General features: G+C 42.2%; 2 protein-coding genes across 5 annotated transcripts in view; one reads left to right on the top strand and one right to left on the bottom strand.

Moving 5' to 3' along the window:
- The window catches only part of rcn2 (reticulocalbin 2), a 7,243-nt gene extending 4,881 nt beyond the window's left edge, over positions 1 to 2,362 (bottom strand). Inside the window, exon 1 of the mRNA XM_027273152.1 lies at positions 2,332 to 2,362. The gene's annotated coding sequence lies outside the window, so the exon portion shown is untranslated. The remainder of the gene's footprint in view (positions 1 to 2,331) is intronic.
- A 643-nt stretch (positions 2,363 to 3,005) lies between these two features.
- scaper (S-phase cyclin A-associated protein in the ER) overlaps positions 3,006 to 22,430 on the top strand; it is a 57,407-nt gene continuing 37,982 nt past the window's right edge. The window contains exons 1-20 of one of the 4 annotated variants that reach the window (XM_027273151.1): positions 3,006 to 3,337; positions 7,496 to 7,613; positions 8,794 to 8,870; positions 10,557 to 10,754; positions 13,045 to 13,145; positions 13,621 to 13,737; positions 14,384 to 14,511; positions 14,627 to 14,706; positions 14,782 to 14,913; positions 15,429 to 15,791; positions 17,122 to 17,289; positions 17,418 to 17,484; positions 17,579 to 17,696; positions 18,010 to 18,121; positions 18,561 to 18,701; positions 19,026 to 19,181; positions 19,269 to 19,411; positions 19,495 to 19,576; positions 19,672 to 19,824; positions 21,018 to 21,125. In XM_027273151.1, the coding sequence (XP_027128952.1) occupies positions 3,170 to 3,337; positions 7,496 to 7,613; positions 8,794 to 8,870; positions 10,557 to 10,754; positions 13,045 to 13,145; positions 13,621 to 13,737; positions 14,384 to 14,511; positions 14,627 to 14,706; positions 14,782 to 14,913; positions 15,429 to 15,791; positions 17,122 to 17,289; positions 17,418 to 17,484; positions 17,579 to 17,696; positions 18,010 to 18,121; positions 18,561 to 18,701; positions 19,026 to 19,181; positions 19,269 to 19,411; positions 19,495 to 19,576; positions 19,672 to 19,824; positions 21,018 to 21,125 (2,730 nt within the window). In that variant the 5' untranslated portion in view covers positions 3,006 to 3,169. Of the gene's footprint in view, positions 3,338 to 4,350; positions 4,760 to 7,495; positions 7,614 to 8,793; positions 8,871 to 10,556; positions 10,755 to 13,044; positions 13,146 to 13,620; positions 13,738 to 14,383; positions 14,512 to 14,626; positions 14,914 to 15,428; positions 15,792 to 17,121; positions 17,290 to 17,417; positions 17,485 to 17,578; positions 17,697 to 18,009; positions 18,122 to 18,560; positions 18,702 to 19,025; positions 19,182 to 19,268; positions 19,412 to 19,494; positions 19,577 to 19,671; positions 19,825 to 21,017; positions 21,126 to 22,430 lie in introns of those variants that run through there. The other 3 variants (XM_010729404.3, XM_019272298.2, XM_010729405.3) reach the window with 3 other exon arrangements.

Genomic DNA, 22,430 nt, shown 5'->3' with positions numbered 1-22,430 from the left:
GATGAGCCATCAACATCAGCAAAGTCAAAGCGCCTCTTCTCCTTTAGATGGAGCTAATGGGGATATGAGCCTACGTTAGGGTATTTCAGATAAATTAGGCTGTGGTGTAATGTGATTATTAACAATATAAGTATACCTACATGTCTGAGAGACTCTTGCTCTGGATCATCAAGAACAGCAACGTCATCAAAACTAAAGAGCTGGTCGTGAGTAACTGTGTTGTACTCCTGCCACGTTACAACACCATCTCTGTCAGTGTCAAACTCAGGAAACCGCTCTTTTGCGTCATCCAGAGCTAAATTTCTGTAAACGTGCTAATCCATAACGTGACCTCCTCTGTGGATGACGCACACAGAAGGTGAATTGACTTTCCTCTGTTTTTATCTTTGCCTCTTTACAAAAATGCTTTGAGAGACATGAATGTACCTGCACTTAGCAACTGTCAGATTTGTATCAATCTTCTTTACATCTCCAAGATCTTTTCCTCTGTCTGCTGGGCTGAGTTTCTTTATCTCCTCAGTGTCCTGGAAATTAAGACGTAAGCAGGTGATGAATGAAGAGAAGAAACTCAGGGGCTGTGGGTGTAATAAAATGAGGAGATTTATTTATATTATGTAAAAACCTCATCTCCCAGCAGGATGTTCATGTCATGTTCAGGGTTGTTGTCTCGCCGGTTATGTCTTCATGGAGATGTTTATGGAGCTTTGTCCAAGTCCAAACTGAAGGCCAGCAACACAACAATGCAGAGGATGCCATCTGTTGAATAACACCATGAATGCTCCCATGCTCTCCAGACAACTACAACTATGCGACCTTGTGGTCAGCTGGTGGAAGTTCAGACTAACTAAACTTTTTAAGTCTCGTCCTGCATCATGATGACTAAAATCTACCAGGAACAACTGCGTGTGAGATGAAGAGAGACAATAAAGTCCGTGCACACATGTTAGTTTGTCCAGTTTGAATTAATTCCTGTTTCTACTTTATTTGTGTTTGACAGAGAATGAAGATGAGACATGCCGGCAAACATGAGGCTAAAGACAAGCAAGAGACTAACAATAAGGTGACACACTGAAAGATACGTGCAAATTAATTACAATGATCACAGATCATCATTAAGAGAATAGTTATTACCGTTTAAAGTTCTCCGTTGACGTTTTGACGTCGTTCACCCTTGTACATCGTGTACTTCCGGTCGCGAGTTTCAAAATAAATGTTTTTAGCAGGCATGTAAATCCAGGTTTAGATTAGATATACACACAGGGGGTGACTAAATATAAAGACTGGTTTTGAGTTCACAAAATATACAGTGCAACTGAGAATAATGCTGGCATATGAATGTGCTTTTTCTTCTTGTTCTGTCTGTATTGGTACTAAACTTTACTATTTATATTTCCAGTGTATTTGGATTTTCGTAATCTTAGATATATATTGGGATTTTCAATTTAAGATTGCTGTGTGAATGCAATAATATTAAGATTAAAAAAGGTTAAGTCTGGGGCAACTGGACTGTTTGTAGATCTGTGAGGAGTTTGCCTCTCATCCAAGAAGCTTCTCCATTCATTGGTGATGAACACGTTAAATTAATTTAAAACCAACATTAAAATACATTTAAAACCAAAAAACAAAGGCGATGTAAAAGTGAAGAGAATATATGCACATTTAAAGAGATATATAAATAAAGAATGAACACATATATGTACGATTGTTGTGGAGAAATTGCTGAAGTCAAAGGTCAATGGTGAGGTCAAAGGAAGAAAGTGTTCAGGAGCCTCTGATGTCTTATGCTGATTATTTATTGACACTTGATCAGGGAGAATTAGAGACACTCTCAAAGTACATCTGAGTGCTGATGTCGGTCGTCTTGCATTCTGACGAACTCGTGATGGTGGATAAACTTTAAACCCAAGATAGTCAAAGAGAATGTCTTTTTACTCTTGGAGGTGTTATTGTCAACACATTCTAGTCTAAGGACACAGATGTCTGTTTACGCAGATTGGAACGTCAAGCTATCTATTATGACTAGGAAGGCAGCAACAGGCCTCTTCGACCCTGGCCACCACATTGTTGACATATGGCGGCACCCAGTCAAAGCCAAACAATTAATACTGCCGAGGACCTCAAGGCCCACATGTGACCATGTGTAACCTAAGGATAGAAAATTCCATAACAGTACGCAACATCTAAGTAAGTCAATTATATATTTTGGGGCTAAACCATACAGTGACAGTTATACAAAATCATAACCATAATCAGACAGACTCAGGAGCACCTTCAGCCGGAGACTGCTGACACTAAGATGCTCCACAGAGAGACACAAGAAGTTTTTCCTACCTGATCAGCCTCTACAACTCCTCCCTCAAAATATCAGACACACCAAGTCAAGTCCAGTAGCCATCGAACTGGCTTGTGCAATAAATAAGTGCAATTTTCTTATGCATGCATACTGCACTTCAAACAATCAGTGTCTATTCTCTCTGTACAGTCTCTCAAAGACTAAATTCCTTAAATTATTATTATAATTAAGTCTAAGGTTTTAGACTTACATATTGCATAGTTCACTGTTACTTTTTATTTAAACTGTTATTTATACATGTGTATATAGTGTTAAAATAGGATATCGTATAGGTGTATATTGTTAAAGTTTTGTTGTTTTTGCTGTTGTTTTCTTACTATCTCACTTACCGTTTGGGAGCTGCGGTAACAAAAACAATTTCCCTGCAGGGATTCATAAAGTATTTCTGATTCTGATTCTGAAATGCTTTTATTTTGAAGGCAAATTCACCTCTCTTCCGGTCTGTCTGTCGATGACTTAACCTCACAGTGACATCTCAACCAAACATCCCGCTCGTTCTTAATGGTTGCTATGGTAGACGCTTTGAAGTCCCGCCCAAGAAAAACAAGCCCCGCCTATTGACCCAAAGTGTGCCGCACATGATTGGCTGTCATGCATGTCGTTTTCACGATACCGTGATTTCATTGGATGATCCCATCGCCGGTCAAAAAAAAAATAAAAATCTGAACTCCGCAGACTTCCTGCTTTGTTAGGTTGTCCTCACTGTCATGTATTTATCTGACATGTTTTTCCATCAACATTGACAACAACACCAGCGTTGTCCGTGGACATTTACTCCTCACCGCCTGAGCATCGAACACACACACCCGCGGGTCGATGTCTAAAGATAACCGCCACGATGGACGACGGCGTGGCGCTGGGCAGCACCGTCTCGGCCCGAGAGTTAGCCAAGGTGGGGACGGGAGGGAGAGGTCTGGTAGCAACAGCTCGGGCTCCTCGCATGGAGGGGGCAAAAGCAAGAATGCATCCATAACCGCTTTGAAGGTACGTAATGACATGTTTTAGCTGAGACACAGCAGGTCATTTACGACGCTCTCCTGCCGGGCTGGAGCTGAGTGACTTAAGCGGCTTCACCTGGCTCACAAACCCGGAGGGAGAGTAGCATTTTTTGGGGTGACCTCACCTGTCGGAGGTGTGATGTCGGCTGCTCTGTGCCTAAAATCCATGTGATAATAAACACACTCATGCATTTTAATGAAAAAGATGATATTATTTGGATTCATGCAATAATAATAATAATATTATTTGTATCATGGTCACTTTCTTTGCAATATTTCTTACACTATGGTCACTTTACATTACAATACTCTTTTTATATATCATGCCACTTTTATCCTCAGTACTTGTCTGTTTTGAAGGTTCATGTTTATTGTGTAGGTTATAGATATTTCTGTCTGTTTTTTCTTTTTTCTTATTCTGTGGTGTATGCTATAATTTCCTCTGCTGCTGTAACAAGTTCATTTCCCCATGCTGGGATGAATAAAGTATATCTAATGTGCATAATCTATTGGCATGTCATCATTAAAACAAAGAGGAATGTTGCCTCGGGTAACAACAAGTCTGTTTCTGTAGATGGTAAGGTGTCCTGTCCTGTCTGCCTGTCCAAACTTCTTCCTACAGACTTTGTAAGTTTGTATTTGAGTTGTGTGTTTCGTCGTCCCCCAGCAGCCTGATGCGTCACGAAGTGCCAAGTTCAGTCAGATCCAAAGCATCAACCTGTGTGGTTCAATCTCCAGGCATGTTGCATTAGTGCGCACACTGTCTCCGAGCCTGCAGCTATACTCTCATCACTGGCAACACAGAATAGGGGGGTGCAGAGCGTCAGGCCTGGCCTGCTGTGTTCACATGACTGCGCAAGTGTTGTGGCAGAAGGAGAGTGAGAGATGAGAAACAGAGCGAGAGAGAGAGAGAGAGAGAGAGAGAGAGAGAGGAGGCTTTGATGCAGAGCAGGGAAAAGCAGAGGAGAGAAGCTGTAAATATAGGAAGCAGCATGCAGAGGAGAGTGGCAGGCAGATAGACAGCAGCAGGCAGGCAGGCAGTCGGGCCTAAGAGGTGGCTGCTAACTCAGCAGAGCATTGAAAAGCTCAGGCTAGATTACAGACAGAGTTACAGGGCCGAATAGTCCAAGTGAAAGGCTGGACTGCTGGGGGCTACGGAGCATTTGTCTCTCTCAGTTGCCACTGGGGGGAGAGGAGTTGACACAGCTGGGCAAGTTGCTATAGCAGTGTGGACTACACAAGTGGGAGTCTATTTTTGGTCCCCGCCGCCGCCGCCGTCAGATGACGATGTCACCTTGCACAAGTGGCAATGCTGGCGAGGGGGAACAGGTTGCCTGAAGTGGGCTGCAAAAGTATGTCAGGGGTGGATAAGGACGAGGAACCTGCTTACAGACTGTACTTCTATTCTGTATGTATCCTCTAATCTTTTTTTTTAGTTTCTCTGCGTGTCACCCACTTGCTACTTGCATCTGTTTGTAGACCATGCCAAAAGGGAAACCTTACACTTGCCCCTTACTCAGCACAGTATAGAAAATAAGTACTCTCTCTCTCTCTGTGGTGCATGGGAAGGGTCGCCTGGCCAAGAATGTAACACAAGTTATGCCCCACAATGTATCTTATTTTTGGTGCAGCCCAAGAGACAGCTTGTTTGCAGCCGATTTTAAGTGGATCAAGACAATGTTGTTGTAAGCTCTTTTTTTTTTCCCTTGCCTTAGGCTGCTGCACACAGTTAGCCATCGTATTCTCACAACATTCATCTGTCATCTAATGGCTGGCGAAGCCCAGGAAACGCAGTGTAAATATTTACAGTTTGTAGATGGGAGATTGTGCATTGATGCTGAGCCACCTCATCAGTTCCTGTACATTTTTTTTTAGAGCAGCCTGTGTTGTTTTCAAGCTCATCTTTATCTCTTTGTGGTCCTTTTTCTACTTGGTCAAAAAAAGCCCCGGCCACTCGAACATGTAAAGAATTCTGCTCGCCAAAAAGTAGGTCGGCTGGGTATCTCCCTCAGGGACATTAAATACTATCCGAGTAATACACACACACACACATGCTGTTGCTGCATGTGTAACTCCTAATGAGTCATGTTCATGTTATTCTACTAGCCTTGAAGGATAGAATATTGTTGCATGTTATTACATAAACCCTGGCCTAATTACCACTTGTTCTTGGATTAAAAAATAAACTGTATCCTTTTTTTTTTCTTTCTTTCATTTGCAAGTGTGGCACAGTGAATGGCTCTGCTGTGGCTTTCTTGTCAGAATAGTGGTGTTAGTGAGAGACAGCCAGGAAAAGCGAGAACGGTTTGTTCCATGACTCATTTGCTATTAAGAGGAGAACTGGCTCTTGATTTTTGTGTTTGTTTCAGGTAACAATGTATTTTACAGTTGTATGACCAAAATAGCCAAGTTTGCACAGGACCCTTCTTTTTTTTTTTTTGAACATTTGATTAAATTACTTGTGCACAGAAGTGTTACAGGCGTTTCAGCACGGAGAGGGAACACCCCAAGTGGAAGATCCAGAATGATAAGCCTCTGGGTATTAGTTTCTGCCTTGTTTTGTAATCAGATTGATAGAAGTGAGAATGTATAGTGATGTAAGTTTACGAAGCCAAATAAAATCAAGTAGGCCACTGTGTATTTTGCAGCAGATGCTGTGTTTCATAACAGGGCATCTTAATCTCTCATAGGTTGTGGATGTGATGAATGACTTCTTGCAGAATTTTATTTTGTTTCACAGCATCTACTTCACCCCGCGGTTACAGTGGAGTTCACTGATGCATATTCAATGTGTAGGTCAACCATGATGCATGCCTGGCATAAAGCGGGTTTAAAGCTCCTGCCTCCAGCCGTTTTTTGTCACAGTCGTGCCACTAGATGGACCTCTTCCATAAACTTAATGCTTGTAGTATTGTGGCCTGAAATCTGGCTAACAACAGCTAGTGATGGGCAGACTCTTTTCACAGAATCTCTGTCATAGTACACTCATGCTGTTTGCCCCACAAAACCTTGTTATTATGCGCTTCTAGTCTTTATTTACATGTTTTTTACACGAGTGGAGATAAAATATTATACATAAGCTTTGTGGATCCAACTCAGGATGTTACAGATAGTAATTTGATTGCATTGGTTTGTCATTCATCCTAAGTGAGTGTTAAGCATCCCACTCCCAGATTAAGTGAACGGTTTATTTAGTCTTGTTCAGTTTGAGTGAGTGATTGTAGCTGCGAGGCTCGGGACTAAATGCTGGATTCCCTTATTCAAGACAATGAATCCTGCTCATTCATTGGTTATGTCACTTACTGTGGTTTGAGTGACTTGGTACATACGGGACACCACTTCTGAAAGATTTAACACTATTAACCACTAATGAGACACATTTATAATAACATTTATATAAACATTTATAATGTATATAAACAATATATAATGTATAAACATTTCTAATGTATATTGAAATGTGCTCTCCTGTGGTGCAAATTTATTTGTTATTTAAGCTATATGTATTTTTTTTTATTTTAGTGTTAGGAGGTTTTGATTTGAAAAAAAAAACACGAAAAACAAAAAAAATATGAAACTACTGGAACTGCTATAAAAATGAGTGTACAGTGTATTATAATGGAGGTAACCATGGCAACAATGCTCATGCTTCAGGCTGTGTTACTGGTTAGCTCACAAGTAAACCACTTGGTTGTGCGAATAAAGCGATATTCCATATTTATCTTTTATATCTTTCATGGGATTTGTTGAGTATATAACTTGACTTATAATTTAAACTGATGACAAACTGAGTTTTTAAAAAAGACGTGTTTAAGAAGCGTCCTTTCATTTTTTTTAATTTTTTTTTATCTGTGGACATGAAATGAGCATATTGCATTCCACGGAGAGTTATGGACTTACTCCTCAGTTTTGTGTCCATCATTCCACAGATTGTTCATCGTAAATGTCAGGACGCCTTGTGTTTGCCAGAGTTGTCATGTGTCTCATAATTGGCTCTGTGAAACGAGCCTTTTCTATGATAGCACCTTTATGAATCCCACATCTATTCATCACATATGTCATGTCGTGCTGCTCCACATCCATCTTTTCTTTGGCTCTTGGATAAAGTTCAGAATTGATGTGTTGAATCTGTTTCCCCCCGCAGGCGTCTTTTCAGCGCTCCAACAGCCATGACAAGGTGAGGAAGATAGTCGCCGAAGAGGGCCGCGCTGCTCGAAACCTCATTGCCTGGAGTGTACCTGTAGAGAACAAAGAGGAGGAAGGTTGGTTGCTGCATGCAAAACAAACTTTCTGTCAGAGGCGTGAGTCTTCACTGGCCTCATTGATTCAGTTATGATTCACCAACTTGCAACTTTATTGTTCAGCCTAGGCTGGAAACCAACAGTCACTGCTAGTAGGCTATAATTTTGTGCTGCTGCAAACACGAAACATGTCCTATCAATCATCGATGCACAATCTTCAACATGAGCATTAACAATGCACCTTAGAATCAAGAAGTTTCCACACCTCTACTTTCTGTACATGCTAACATGTCTTTATTCTGCTTTGTGCCAAAAGTATAAAAGGATGTTTTGATTGTTTAGATCTTCTTTTCGGGAAGTGTTAGTGATGAAGTTTACTTTAGGTGTGTTTCCTATGTCTTTGGACCAGTGGAAGTCATTTATTTGGATCATTACTGTGACCATCTTTGGCAAAGTCACACACAGTCTGTAATCACACCCAAAACCAGACAGTGCTGTTCTTTGTAATACAATCTCAGCTGGGACACAATCATTTTTCATGCCATGGCTAGACTGATAAATGATGAGAGTGCTGAGAAGCTCTTATGTGGGCTGAATTTTACACTGATGTCTCGTTCTCCATTGTGTTGGATGTTATATTTTTGGAGGCACAGGTCACTGCTACACTCCGGCTCTCAGTGTTTGGTTAACAGAATATTAAGCAATGGGTTTTGAATTGTTGTCTTTTTAATGTAATTATTTAAATCCTGAAAACCCAGAAACCCCGATCACAGCCTCTCACTCTCTCTCACTTTTGCCCTGGCTCCTCTTTTGTGGGTCAGTGCAGTTTTTTTTTTTTTAGTTTTTTTTATTCTGGGCTTATTTGCTGCACTTGAGTTTATGCCAACAATCTTTAAACTGCCACATTCCAGTCTCATGTCTTGTGAGTCACTCTGTTTACATGCATCTTCTGCATCCGAATAGTCAATTATTTATCTTTCACTCTCCAGTTAGGGTTATTGTTTTGTCCACATGTCTCATTACACATTTGTGCAGTTGGATTCATCAACAATCACTCAAAAACACATTACTGTGACTGCTTTTTGCCCTGATCTTTATACTGTAGATGCGTGTTGACTATTAAATTCATCTGGATCATTAGAGATCTAGTTTGTTTCATCAGTTGCTATATTTAAAACATATTTTTTTCTTCTCCACTCAGCAAAGTCCAAAGGCAACTCCAGTGGCAATTCCAGGGCACAGAGAATCAATTCTGGACAACAGAGGAATAAGAAACAGGTTGGTATATCATCTTCCTTCACCAGAGGGCACTATTCACCAAGCCAAGTCATCTCTTCCTTTGGCCTCACACTGCAAGTGGACCTGTGATGGTCATGAAATTGTTTTTGCATTGTGTAAATCATTCTTGGAAAAAGGGGAGCAGCCTTAGTCTGCAACTGCACCCAACCAAAATCTGAATGAAACTTCACTTTCTGCATTTTATAGCCTTAGATCCATTAGATGTTTTTGCATAAGGTTTGCGCATGGAATTTTATGATGACAAGACTGCCAGCAACAATTTGTCTGGGCTAGTAAAACATTATTTAACTGAATGTATTATTATCTTTGAATCACCACATTCTCCTAAATCCTAAGAACTCAGGACGAAAGTAAATAAAAACAGAATGCAATCATTTGCAAATCCTTTCTGATATTTAATCGAATGCAGTACAACGACAAGATGTTTAATGTTCAAACTGAATTTTTCTTTTTTTTTCCGCAAATATACATTTACTTTGAATTTGATGCATGCAACACATGGCAAAAAAGTTAGGACAGCGGAAACAAAAGGTTGTAAAGTTGTGGAATGTTCAAAAACACCTGTTTGGAACATTGCATAGGTAAATGGGTTAATTGGGTCACCCAAGATTCAACACTATTTAAAAAAAAAAAAGTGTGGTGAAGTAGCCCAACAGTTTTAAGAACGTTTCTCAACACACAGTTGCAAAAACATTAGTGATTTCACCATCTATAATCCATAATATCAAGAAAATATTCCATAATTTTAGAGAAATCTCTGCAGCAAGGCCGAAAAACAATACCGAATGCCTGTGACATTCGATCCCTCAGGAGGCACTGCATTAACAACATGATTGTATAAAGGAAATTACTACATGGGCTCAGGTACACTTTAAAAACTCTCTTCATTGCTGCAGCTTCAAATGCAGATTAAAACTCCATGCGTAGCAAAATATCAACGTCCAGAGAAGCCAGTTAGTGCAAGTTACTTGCACATCTGTTGCACACGGGTAACATCTGTACATTGCACGTCTGTGAATGCACCACTGATGCTAAAATGTACATACATACACGATTTGGAGCAGCACATGCTGCCATCCAGATGATGGGATGTCCCTGCTTATTTCAGAAAGAGGATGTCAATCCACGTTCTACACGTGTTACAACAGTGTGGCTTTGTAGTAAATGAGTGTGGGTACCAGACTTTGCTGGCTGCACTCCAGACCTCTTTATGAAATGCAATATACAACAATAGAGAGCCTGGACTGTTGTGCAACTGAAGTTGTATATAAAGCAAGAATGGGAAAGAATTTCACTTTCAAAACTTGAACAATTAGTTCTCAAACGCTTACTGAGTGTTAAAAGATGTGATGTAACACAGTGGTAAACACGTCTGTGTGCCAACCTTTTTTGGAAAGTTTATCAATTCGGACATGAAATATCTTCTCTTTGTTCTGTATTTAATTAATTGAAAATAGATTAAAGGATTTGCAAATCTTTTCCTTCTCGTTTTAATTTTTTGGAATCAGTGTTATATTGATTCTTTCTTATGAAATCCTGACACGGGCTGTGTCTGCTCTATATACTGTGCATGTAAACAACTAGACACTTGCATGACACCGTAATGAGTTTGTCATTGTGATTTAGAATGTTTGCTTCATGCTTCGTCTCTGTCTCTCTGTACAGCATGCTGGTGTGGAAAGCAAAGGCACGGTTGCTGCCTTGTTGGACAAGGGGGCAGAAAAGAGCCCCACCAAAGCCAGGCATCCCCGCAAGGTGGACCTGCGAGCACGCTACTGGGCTTTCCTCTTCGACAACCTGCGTCGGGCTGTGGACGAAATCTACGTCACCTGTGAATCTGATCAGAGCGTCGTAGAATGCAGGGTTAGTGTGCCTTGAGGACGAAAAAAAAACAATGTAAACTCTAGTTACAGGATCAGGTGGTTAAGGATCTGAACTGATCAAACAGGAATCCCTACTTTGGAGAGACTGAAGGGTGTTAGGATTTCTGAACACTAGAGGGAGACATTGAGATCATAACATAATCTTTACCTCACAGCTCGCATTCCTCTTGACTTCTGCTTTATGTCAGAGGGGCTCTCTGAAAGCTCGCTGGTGAGAGAATTATCACAGGGCTCTCTCTTGGGCCCGGCTGGACTGAATATTGATGACAGACTGTAAACAATATTGTATATGCATTGTGTTTGTCATCAGGAATTTGCTGAAATGAGGCGTGGCCATTTTTGCACATAGATTCAACAGCATTTTTCTCTGTTTTTCTGTTTTCGTGGATGGATTTGTTTAGTTTTTGGTGCAGCCTTGGAGTAGTGCTGTGATGTTGCTGCAGGACATACTGGTATGATATTGCTGGTCCTGTGTTTTATTGATTCCACTGCCATGCTGCATTATGCAGAGCATGGTTCTGGTGACGGTCTGCGGTCAGTACCGTAGCCCAGTTCCCTGTGGTGTGGTTGGCTTGCTGTCAGTGCCACAGCGCAGCTCCCTGTGGTGTGATCAGCATGTTGTCAGTCGGCCTGTGTCAGACATCTGGCCAGTAGGTGTTTTTTTTTTCCCCTCATACCACTGTATCTCTCTCTCTCTACACCCTAATGCCGTCTAATGGCCATGGAGCTTGGTGCTGTTCATAATCCCCCATCCCACCCAGCTTGGGCTTAATGGACACTGATAGATGATGGAGTCATCTGGAGGGGAAGCAGAGTGCTCTGATATCCCTCAGCCACAAACCCCCAATGTAGCTGTGGGCAGTCTGCATTGTGTGCTCTCACACAAATAGCTGACAATTTTCCACCCGAAAACATATGGACGTAAACACAATCATTGTCAGGAAGTGATGCCTAACTCCCTGCATTGTTACTGTAATGCTTTGTATCATTTTAAAATGAGAACTTCAGCGCTGACCTGATTTAACGCTTTTGCACGCAAACGGAAATTGTTCACCCGGCAAGGTCATTCACACACACTCTTTCAAAGCCCCCACGCTTAAATCGTTTCTAGCAACTGTACTTTTATCCTATCTGATTTATTAGGCATATCACCAAGAGCAGACTAGAAAGGTACTGGCATTCTTGTTTGCTTGGTGTATATATATATTTTTTAAATGAACTGAAACGGACTGTTCTGGTCTTAAATAATAATAATTTAAAAAACAAACAGTATAAACTGTGAATTATTTACTTGAGGTCAGTCACTCTAACCTAGGCTGTACCTGTTCATTCTTGTTTCTATATATGGACCATAGGCTTTTACTACCCATCCTACTTTATGGCATTGCCTCTGGAAGGTTAAACATTTTGTCATTCCTCATGAAATGTTATGTGAGGGTTGTATTTAGGTGAGTATGCTTGTTAACATGCTGAAAACCACTTTATGGTGCCTTCACTCACTGTTGGTTTATCTGTCAGAGGAGCGGCAAACCTCTCTCCATCCTGGCCTTCATTACCAAATGAACACCAGGCCACAGCGGTGGTCTTTGCCTGTTAACCAGCTCTAATCAGCAGACCTGCTGCTGGACACATCTTTCACTGGCGTGACTTGTCTATTAACTAAAAGCACTGTGAAGCTTTACTCTCAATTACCACTCCCTTCACGCTGCCCATCAATCAGTTGTGTTCGTTTCATTAGAGCTCTGGGGGAAAGGAGGAAAAAAAAAAAAAAGCTCCACACAGCCCACCACCTCTGGATAACTGTGAGACTGTGATTCAGTCCAAGTGCAGATATTAGGAATTTTCCTTCGCTGTTCTTCCTCAAACTTTTTCAATCAAGTGCTTGTCTTGCATATGGACATGTATGGGCTAGCTCCTGCTTGCCAGTAACACTCTCCAAGGTCCCTCTGTCACTTTTTAAACGGACTTTCATGCCAGATTTGGGCTCTCACCATGCATTTCTTTCTGTTGTTTCCAGCAGATCCTAGAAATAGTTCATATCACAAAATAGTAACAGAGATGCATAATTTTTTGCTTACATTACGCAGTGCATTCGAAAAACGCAGATTGTGTTTCAGTGCTGCATTTTACTTTTGGAAATCGCTGTCATATTTATAAAACAAAATGTACTCCTTTTACATATATTGTCAAACAAATATTCATGTTTCAGCTTGTTGTGCCGTTCTTCATGTTTGTGTTTATAATCCCTTCATGATCATTCTTATCTTTAGGAGGTGTTGATGATGTTGGACAACTACGTACGGGATTTCAAAGCTCTCATAGACTGGATCCAGCTTCAGGAGAAGTTGGAAAAAACAGATGCACAGAACAGGTGCATCTTCAGTTTCTTTGTCTTGCTCCCTTTCTTTATCGCTTGCTTGCTTGCTTGCCTGCTTGCTCTCCCTCATTCTCATCCTCATTTACAATTGCTCCCTGAGGTGAAACTGGAAGTGCTGGTGTCTGGTCCCTGGCTTTGAGTCGCAAACAGAATGGATCAATAGCCTTGGCTTTAATTCAAAGAGATCCATGGGTTTATTGGCTTCTCTTTAACACAGTGACCACCACAACCGTAAATTGACTAAGAAATGAAATTCCCAGTGCTGCCTCCCAATTTATTCATTTAAAGCGTACTGTTAATCAATAAGACAACCTGAAACTTTTACACTCTCCATTTATTGCATAAATTGCTGCAAGTGAAACAGCCATTTAACTGATTTGCAAAAGTGTGAGCCAAGTGTGTGTGTTTGGCAACCAGGAATTGCAATTAGTGTTAGTTTAGTAATGTTTGCCACGTTTACTTTGTTCAGGCCTACGTCTTTAGCCTGGGAGGTGCGTAAGATGTCTCCAGGACGTCACGTGATGCCAAGCCCGTCAGCGGACAGAATGGTTCCTTCTCCAGGAGCACGTCGCAACCTCAACTTTGGGTGAGCTCCGTCTTACTGAATTTTATCTCTAGTCACATTTTAAGTCGCAAAACTCCAAACTCAATTTCCCCCACCCCATCACCATTAGGCATTTAAGTTTTGATCAACACAACAGTATTTGATTCAAATTGTATTATAAGGCATCCTGTTATTCACCAATCAATATTTGAAATGAAGCACTATGCCTGTTTCTGAAGGGTTTAGAAAATGCAGACTATGTTATCTAGCAATACCGCCATTGATTGCTAATGGTGAAGCATTTGTTTAATGCAATTTGTTGAGTCTCTCACTCTTTGGCCACAGAATCAGTGGAAGGTGTAGATGAAAGTGTCAGTTAAAGACTGCTGAAACATCGGTTCAATATGTGCACTGCTCTGTAATCGGATGCTGCAGGAAATGGATATTGATCATGACGGAGGCCTGTTGTCCAATACAGTTCCATGCTATCTCTGAGAGGAGAGTGCTGTGGTGTTAGACTGTGTGAGACTGCTGAAGCGTCTCGCACAGGCAGGACTACAGGAGCCGCTCAGAGATTAGATGTAATAGTGTAATAAAAATTTAAATCCTACCTGCTGACAGTAAAGGCTTTACTTCACAGGTGCACATTTGTTTATTCTCATGCATGATGTGTGTGTGTCTTATTCAGTGGTCCTCCAGCTACACTGGCTGCAGCCCGACTCTCCCACACAGGGCCCAGCTGGGCAGACCGTGTGAAATGCACTCAGTCCGTCCCTAGCTCCAGTCAACCGGCCACCTCCCCGGTAGAAAAACTGGGTAAGACATCTCCTCCTGCTCCGAGCCAGAATGTACTCTGAGAAAATACTGTTCCTCTGAGACCACAGTAACACATCTTCCCTTTGACTGACGCAGTAACTCATGTGTTCTCCAGGTAAAAAAGATGCCGAGGGCTGGGAGACCGTCCAGCGAGGACGTACTGCCAAACCTCGCTCTGCCGCGATAGTTGCCAAAGTAAGTCCTGTTTTGGCTCAAGTCGTTCCAAAACAGAACAGCGCCAAGTGTGACCAATCACATCCGCTGCCTCAGGAGGAGGAACAACTCCGTCCTCGGTGTCCCCCGGAAAAGGACGCAACCAAGACTGACACTGAGCAGCAAGCCCCAGTCGAGCCTGATCCCCTAGAGAAGGTTGGACGTCCAGAGAACGGGCACATGATGGAGGTACTGATGTTCGGTACCTTGTGACGTCTTTCTCCCTGAGCAGTCCCTGGATATCAATTATTCACGAAAAGCAGAGTAACATGAGTCCATTTTATCAGCCACATTTGTTTTTGTTTTGGGCTCCATGGTATTCATAGACAGACTGTCCAGACAGGCGTATCAACTTTAAGGCGATTGATTGTACACTGACATTTCAGAGGCAGAAAACCCATTTTCATTCTCATGAAATAAATACTCTGGCGATGCCTCAAGACACACTTGGTAAGAGTGCGTTATAGTCATCGGTTGATTTCAGTATTTCTAATCTAGCAGCTTATTTAGATCATAATTGGATGTTTAGGGCATGTTAGTACCAGCTTTCCTGCATGATTTGTGTTTTGAAGCTACATGTTGAGTATTGACTGATCTGGGTTTTCAGTTTGTTTTGTGATTTTTGTTATTGCTCTCATGAATAGCTTGAAATATGCATGTCTTTAATTGAGTTTGCGTGTGTTTGTGTGTGACTGTCGGTGCAGCCCCCAGCAGAGAGTGTACAAGACTCGGGGCAGTGTGTCGACGCACCCTGTGAAGACGCGCCTCCCCCCATAGCAGCTCCTACCCCATCCCAAGCCCCAGAGCTCACCCAGTCCTCAGCCACAGTCCCACCAACAGACCCACCAACAGACATTACCTTATCAGTCCCAGTCCCAGCTCTGGCCCCCTCCGCATCCCCAGACCTTCCCCAGACGGATGTGCTTGGTGCACTGTTGGCCTTGGGGGACAGTGGGGCTGAGGGGGGCGCGTCGCAGGGCATGGCCACATCTGCTCCAGGACAGGCTGAGACTCCCATGGCAGCGGTGAAACTGGAGAGTGTGCTGGACCCCACAGAGCTTTCTACTGTGAGTGCTGAGAGATGGAGGAGCAGAGGGAGGGGAGGGCGGGGGCGGGGGCAGGGGGGGCAGGGATCCCTAAGGGTTCTTCACCGCCTAAACAAAGTCAATCTCAAGAAACCTCCAGACCAAATGTGCAGGCAAGACTGCATAGCTCTGTGTAGTGTTGTTATAGCACCGTTCACCGTGAAGAATAGCTGTGAGCAGATGACTTTTGTACTCGAGCAAGTGCTTCCAGGGTGTTGCCCAAAACAAATCTCTCAACTTGTTTTAGTTATTTTGGCCAATTTAAATATTCAGTGCAAAGAAAAATGCTGCAGAACATTTATTGAGTTTCCAGTTTGTATTCAACCCAGCGTCAGATCCTAGGCAAAACATCGTCTGCCCACATCAGGTGTCACTGTTATTAAGCATCATGGAGTGTGTAAACACAGAGCTCCATACACTTAATCAAGGATGACTAAACCTCTAAGTGGGATACCATCAAGTTTTGACAGGTAGCGAATGAAAACGAGTGGGGGGAAAAAACTTCGACTCGAATCTGCAGTGAAGGCTGTTTGGCCTCAAACACCAGTCTGACCTTTCTTACATACCTCGTCTGAAAGATTCTCCAGAGTAAACTGTGAGTCATTCCCTTATTATCTGTCATGGCACAAAAATACTTAAAATCCACAAATATTTCAAGTGGTAAACCATTTCCTAGCACAAAACCCATCAGTTGCCTCCTTCCACCATCTCTTCATCCTCACAGTACATGTGACCTGCATGACTCTTGAATGCTTCCTCACTTGTGATTCTTGTGATGACTGTGTGGTACAAACTGTGACTGGGTTGATATGGTGTTCCCTTCAGTCTTCAAGTCAGGCCAACTGCACAGAAACTAAACTGTATTATTACAGGTGTTTTACGTTTGATTAGAATCATTTACCATATTTCAGTTTTCAAATAATTTGTCCACATCATTTAGAAATAGGGAGCAGCAAAGGTATTAGAAACGCCTCTGACGTAAAGTCACAAATAATGAAAAATTAAGTCAAACAAAGTTTCATATAAAACAATTTCTCCGTTCTATTCAGTTGTCCTGGTAAGTTGTAACAGTCAGCCAGCATGCACAATACAAGGGCCCTGAAACAGAAACCGTTAAATTCAATTCAGCCATCGTTAATTTTACTATTTATACCTATGTTGGTATAATGACATCCACGAAAAATGAATATTATATTCCAGTAACAGCTTTCTGTTTTCTTGGTTCCTCTGTGGTTGTTTGCATGAATTCAACATTTTACGAAGTGTGAAATGCTGGGTGTATGAAGTGGTATCTATGCTGCTATGTGTTCAGCCCCAGTCCATGGCAGAGGTCCTTGCCAAGAAAGAGGAGCTTGCCGACCGACTGGAGAAGGCCAATGAGGAGGCGATTGCCAGTGCCATCGCTGAGGAAGAGCAGCTGACTAGAGAGATTCAGGCTGAGAACAACGACCTGGAGACTGACAACGAAAGTGACTTCTCTGTAAGATTAATCATACTCACTTATACTGCACATGTTAAGCACCTTTGTTTGACAGCAAGTCAAAGTTTGGATTCAGATTTTTTTTATTTTGTTGTATTTTGACATGTAAAAAAACATTTCTATCACAGGCTGGCATCGGCAACGGAGGTTGTGGAGTCAATATAGATTGGAGTGACATGCTGGCAGATTATGACGGTACAGTGGTCAACATCTAAATGAAAACATTCTTTGTAATTGCAAACATTACACTGAAGTCTTATTTATTTTTCCTTGCTTGTGTTTCATGCAGCTCGTGAGCCATGGCGTCAGAGTACCTCATGGGGAGACATGGTAGAAGAGGAACCTGCTCGGCCTCCTGGTCATGGGATCCACATGCACGAGAAATTGTCCTCGCCGTCACGCAAAAGGTGCAAAACATTTTTTACTTACTTACTTATGCGATGCTTAGTTGTTCAAATGGACAATATACACAGGGAAATCAGTGTCTGTGCTTTTTTAGTACATCCTGAAAAGCACCTCACTCTACTCCTTTGCAATCCCCTTACCTTATTTTGGAAACGATTTAACCCAGCAGCCTGAGAGTCAGACCTCTCTGTCTTTTCAAGTTACCACCCATGTCTAAACAAGCCCTAGTGCCTATCAGAGTAATGTCTGCTTTGCACATTGTCGATGAGGAGTAAATAGAAAGAGATGAATGACTTGTTTTCATGTTTTCGACAGAACCATTGCAGAGTCTAAGAAGAAACATGAGGAGAAACAGCTGAAGGCGCAGCAGCTGAGGGACAAACTGCGTGAGGAAAAGACGCTCAAGCTGCAGAAGCTCTTGGAGAGGGTGAGCGAGCCGTGCAAAGTTGACGGAAAGTCACCCTAAAGAAACTCCATGCAAGCCAAGCCCAGCCTGACTCATAACGATAGGTTTTGTCAGCACACTGCCTGATAGAATCACTAAATATTATAACCCCCTCCGGTTGCATCCAGGCCAGCTGGCCGCAGACAGTCGTGAGAGAGACCCCTGGCCAAAATCAACAGCCTTACATGAAGTTAGTTTTTTTTCCCCCAGACCATGGCAAGATGAGTGAGTCCTATAATAAATCAGGATTAACCACATAAATACATGAAGTGGTGTATATTCACATTAATCCCCACATGGATACACTGGAGAGGGTAGCAACTGATAGATTAAGAATCCATTATCTGTGTCGTCCAGAAGAATGTACATTCTTCTTCTCATGTTCACCCGCTCCTGCTTGTCACTCTTCACTCGCTTGCAGGAGAAGGAGGTGAGAAAATGGAAGGAGGGGTTGTTGGAGCAGCGTCGGAAGATGATGGAGGAAAGGCTGTTACATGCGGAGTTTAAGCGAGAGCTGCAGCTCCAGGCGATTGTGAAGAAGGCCCAAGAAGAAGAGGCCAAGGTAGAGGAAGGAATCCCCTGAAAAGCAGTAACCATATTTAGTGACAGCTGAGGAATTTTTCTGAAATAAGTGGAATGTTTTGCAGTCATATTTTTTCACTTTGTGTGTTAAATTACATTCATGTACACAGTGTCCCTGCTGTGGAGTTCAGCTGATTCAAGCCACATTATTGTTCCTGTTTATTGTTCCTAACACATTTCATAGTTTATAATATTTAGACTAGAGACAGACACACGGACACCCCTCAAACCTCTCCATTTATGTTTATTTATATATTATATACTTTGTGCATGTTCTCTTTTATAAGTATATGTGTCTGTACAGGTGAATGAAATTGCATTCATCAACACTCTGGAAGCCCAAAACAAGAGACATGATGCCCTGGCCAAGTTAAATGAATATGAGCAGCGCCTCAACGAGCTGCAGGAGGATAGACAGAGGAGACAGGAAGAGAAGCAGGCCAGAGACGAGGCTGTGCAGGTGCAACAACAACAACAAAAAACAATGCTTGATACACTTTTTTTTTCTCCTGTAATGTCAATAAAACATCAAATTTTTAATCTGTAGGAGCGCAAACGGGTCCTGGAAGCAGAGCGGCAGGCACGAGTGGAGGAGCTGCTGATGCGGAGGAAGGAGCAGGAGGCTCGAATTGAACAGCAAAGGCAAGAAAAGGAGAAAGCCAGAGAAGATGCAGCACGGGAAAGAGCCAGGTATGTAGACCCAAATCCTTTCAGTATGGATGTATACACAAACGGGAGTTAATTCACACTGCTCTTCTATGTCCTGTCTGAAGAGACCGAGAGGAGCGTCTTGCTGCTCTTAGCGCTGCTCAACAGGAGGCCATGGAGGAGCTGCAGAAGAAAATTCAGATGAAGGTAAGCTTATACCGTGCCACCTTGCGTCTCCATCAGACACCATACTGGAATTCCCGGTTTCCCATATGACCCCTGGTTTCTGGTTTCTTCCATAGCACGATGAGAGCAGCCGTAGGCATATGGAGCAAATCGAGCAGAGGAAGGAGAAAGCCGCTGAGCTCAGCAGCGGTCGACATGCTAACACAGACTACGCCCCCAAACTGACACCCTACGAGCGCAAGAAACAGTGCTCCCTGTGCGGTGTTGTGGTATGTACAGTTACAACGTGTCAGGATGCCCATCGTTGTCCCTAACTGATGACATGTTAAATCTAATAACAAAATCTTCCACAGCGTCTGTTATCACAGAGCGATGAAATGCTCCTTGTTACTTTTTGAAATTGAATTGTTCTCCTATCAGTCAATTTATTACTTTCCTCTCCCTGAACTTATATGTGTGATTTTTGGGTATGAAGAAAAGAAGAGACACAAGTGCTGTAGCAGAACAGCTCTGGGCAACTTCCCTGTGTTTTTTGGCAGGCTGTACACACATAAAAATGCTGATTGGAAGGTGATTCAGAGGATTTTTGGAAAAGGGCACATTTTAAACGAGGATTTAACTGCATTGATTAAACATAGGCTCTTACAAAAGGGATTTATGACCGGGCATGATTATTCTTTTTCGAGTGTCAGGCAACAAATTCACAAGCAGACACATTTATCTCTGACAGACCGGCAGCAACGGTGGGACACCTTCAGTCTTCAAATCAGCATCAGATAAAGGGGGAAGGTCGGGGTGGGGGTGAAAGAGGGGAATCTTGTTAAAATGTTAGATGACCTTGGCCAGCGTCTGACACCAGAGATCATGGATTGGTCAGCAGCAAGCACTTCATTTAATGACATTAAACTCAAACCATTCTATATGGGCTTTTTTTCCAGAGATTCTTCCTGTACACCTGCCTCTTGCCTCCGTTTCTCGGACCTGCGTTTATTTAGACATCTGAGATCCCAGCTGTCGCCAACTTGAATTTGGAAATACTTGACTGAAATGCACTGTAAGGCAAACCAATTAAGCATATTTAAAACATTTTGTCAAAGCTATGTTGAGGACTTTTTCCAAATATTCAGCTTTTCTTTAATAGTAATAAAATCCCAGAAGAGTTGTGTTGAGTGATTCTTCAGCTACGCTTTCTTGCGTTGACTTGCGATGGAAATCACAACCATAATCTTATCTGTATGACCAAGTTACATGTAATGCGGTATATGGAACAAATCACTTTTCTTTTCCTAATTCTCTGCATTAAGCGGAAGTGCAGTAGAGGCAGTTTGCGTGACATCCCTTTGACAAGCCCATGTGGTATATCGTTTCACCTGTGTCCCACGGGGCTCTGTTGACCCTTTCCTGCCTCTGTCTCCATTGTGTCCCCAGCAATGACCTCTGACCACTGTGTTTGTGTTTGTAGATCACCTCAGAGGTGCACCTGTTCAGCCACACCAAGGGCAAGAGGCACCAACAGGCCGTGCGAGATAGTAGCAGCATCCAGGGACGGGAGCTCTCTGATGAGGAAGTGGTGCGTATCACACACGCCCTGCCGGGAACAAACATCCACTCACCCTGTCAAAGAATACTCCTGCTTGTGTCATGTAAAAAGACAAAGACAGAGTGTTTGCCTTTTATGACGTGGTCATTATTATTGTTTATGCATCCCCTTATATACTGCCACGGCTCCGTTGCTGGCTTTGTCAGATTACAAATGGGGCTTGAAATGTACACAGTTAGGGTTCAGTGCTTCAGTGGTAGGGGTGACATCACCCCCTTGTCTCCAGGCTGTTTTTGTCATGGAGCGCCTTTCCATAGGATGGCAGCTCGTTAATGCAAGGTAACCTCTCAGGCTGCAATATGAGATTGGCTTTTCAGCAGTGCTCATTGTGAGGCTGACAACTGTTGGTGCTATACGCAGCACCTTTGGCCCCAGCAGCTCTTTTATTCAAAGCTTTTTTCAGTGGGGAATAATTGATATCCCTCTCCTTCCTTTCCTCTAAATCATTTCCTCTCCAAATGCAGGTCTTTTTTTTTTTCTTTTTTTTTTGACAGTATGATAAACAACGTAAGCAATGGAGAGAAGCACTTCACCAATACAGCACTATACACAGTTCATATATGAGCAATACTTCATATACATTTGCAACATGTCTCCTTTCATATGACATAGTTTATACAAATAACCATAATGTTGAGGCTTAGCTGTTACTTTCCCACCTTGTATATTGTGTTGGTCAGTGCCAGTCAGTCCAAGTTTAAGTTGCTGAATTCCCTCTAAATGTTGTACTTTACTTTACAGTTTGTATTAACTGTGTTATCACTGGATCGGGCCATCAGTCATTGCAGTATCTCTAATAGATAATATTTAAAAGGCCAGAACTACTTTTTCTTATTTAATGTGAAAGCTAATCAAGCCGTCCAATAGTTCTATCTCTGGAGACTTTGTTTAGATAGACTTATGTGGTCCCTTGTTATTTATATCAAAGCTCATTTTGGTGTCCACTATTTAATTCATACCACTGCCAACTATTTTCCAGACTGCGGCTCCATAAGTCTTCCCTGCAATGAAAGATTTTTAATTAAAATGAAGATGGTTGGTTCAACTGTGCAGAGGTCACTCCATAGTTTTTCAGCGGAGGCGGGCTGCAAATGCCCTGTGCCTTTTTTTTAAATATTTAGTCATTTTCTCTCATTCTGAAAGACTTGCGAATTAAATTGAAAATACAATGATTCTCAACAGGGTGGGATTGATGTATGAGGAGAGAGCTTGAAATTGCAATCACTCTTTTTACTCACCATCTGTCCTGCTTTAATGTGATGCAGGTAATATCCA

Source organism: Larimichthys crocea, chromosome XXI (assembly GCF_000972845.2).
Source record: "Larimichthys crocea isolate SSNF chromosome XXI, L_crocea_2.0, whole genome shotgun sequence".
Classification (NCBI taxonomy): Eukaryota; Metazoa; Chordata; class Actinopteri; family Sciaenidae; genus Larimichthys; species Larimichthys crocea.
This window is presented reverse-complemented; position numbering and strand designations above follow the sequence as displayed.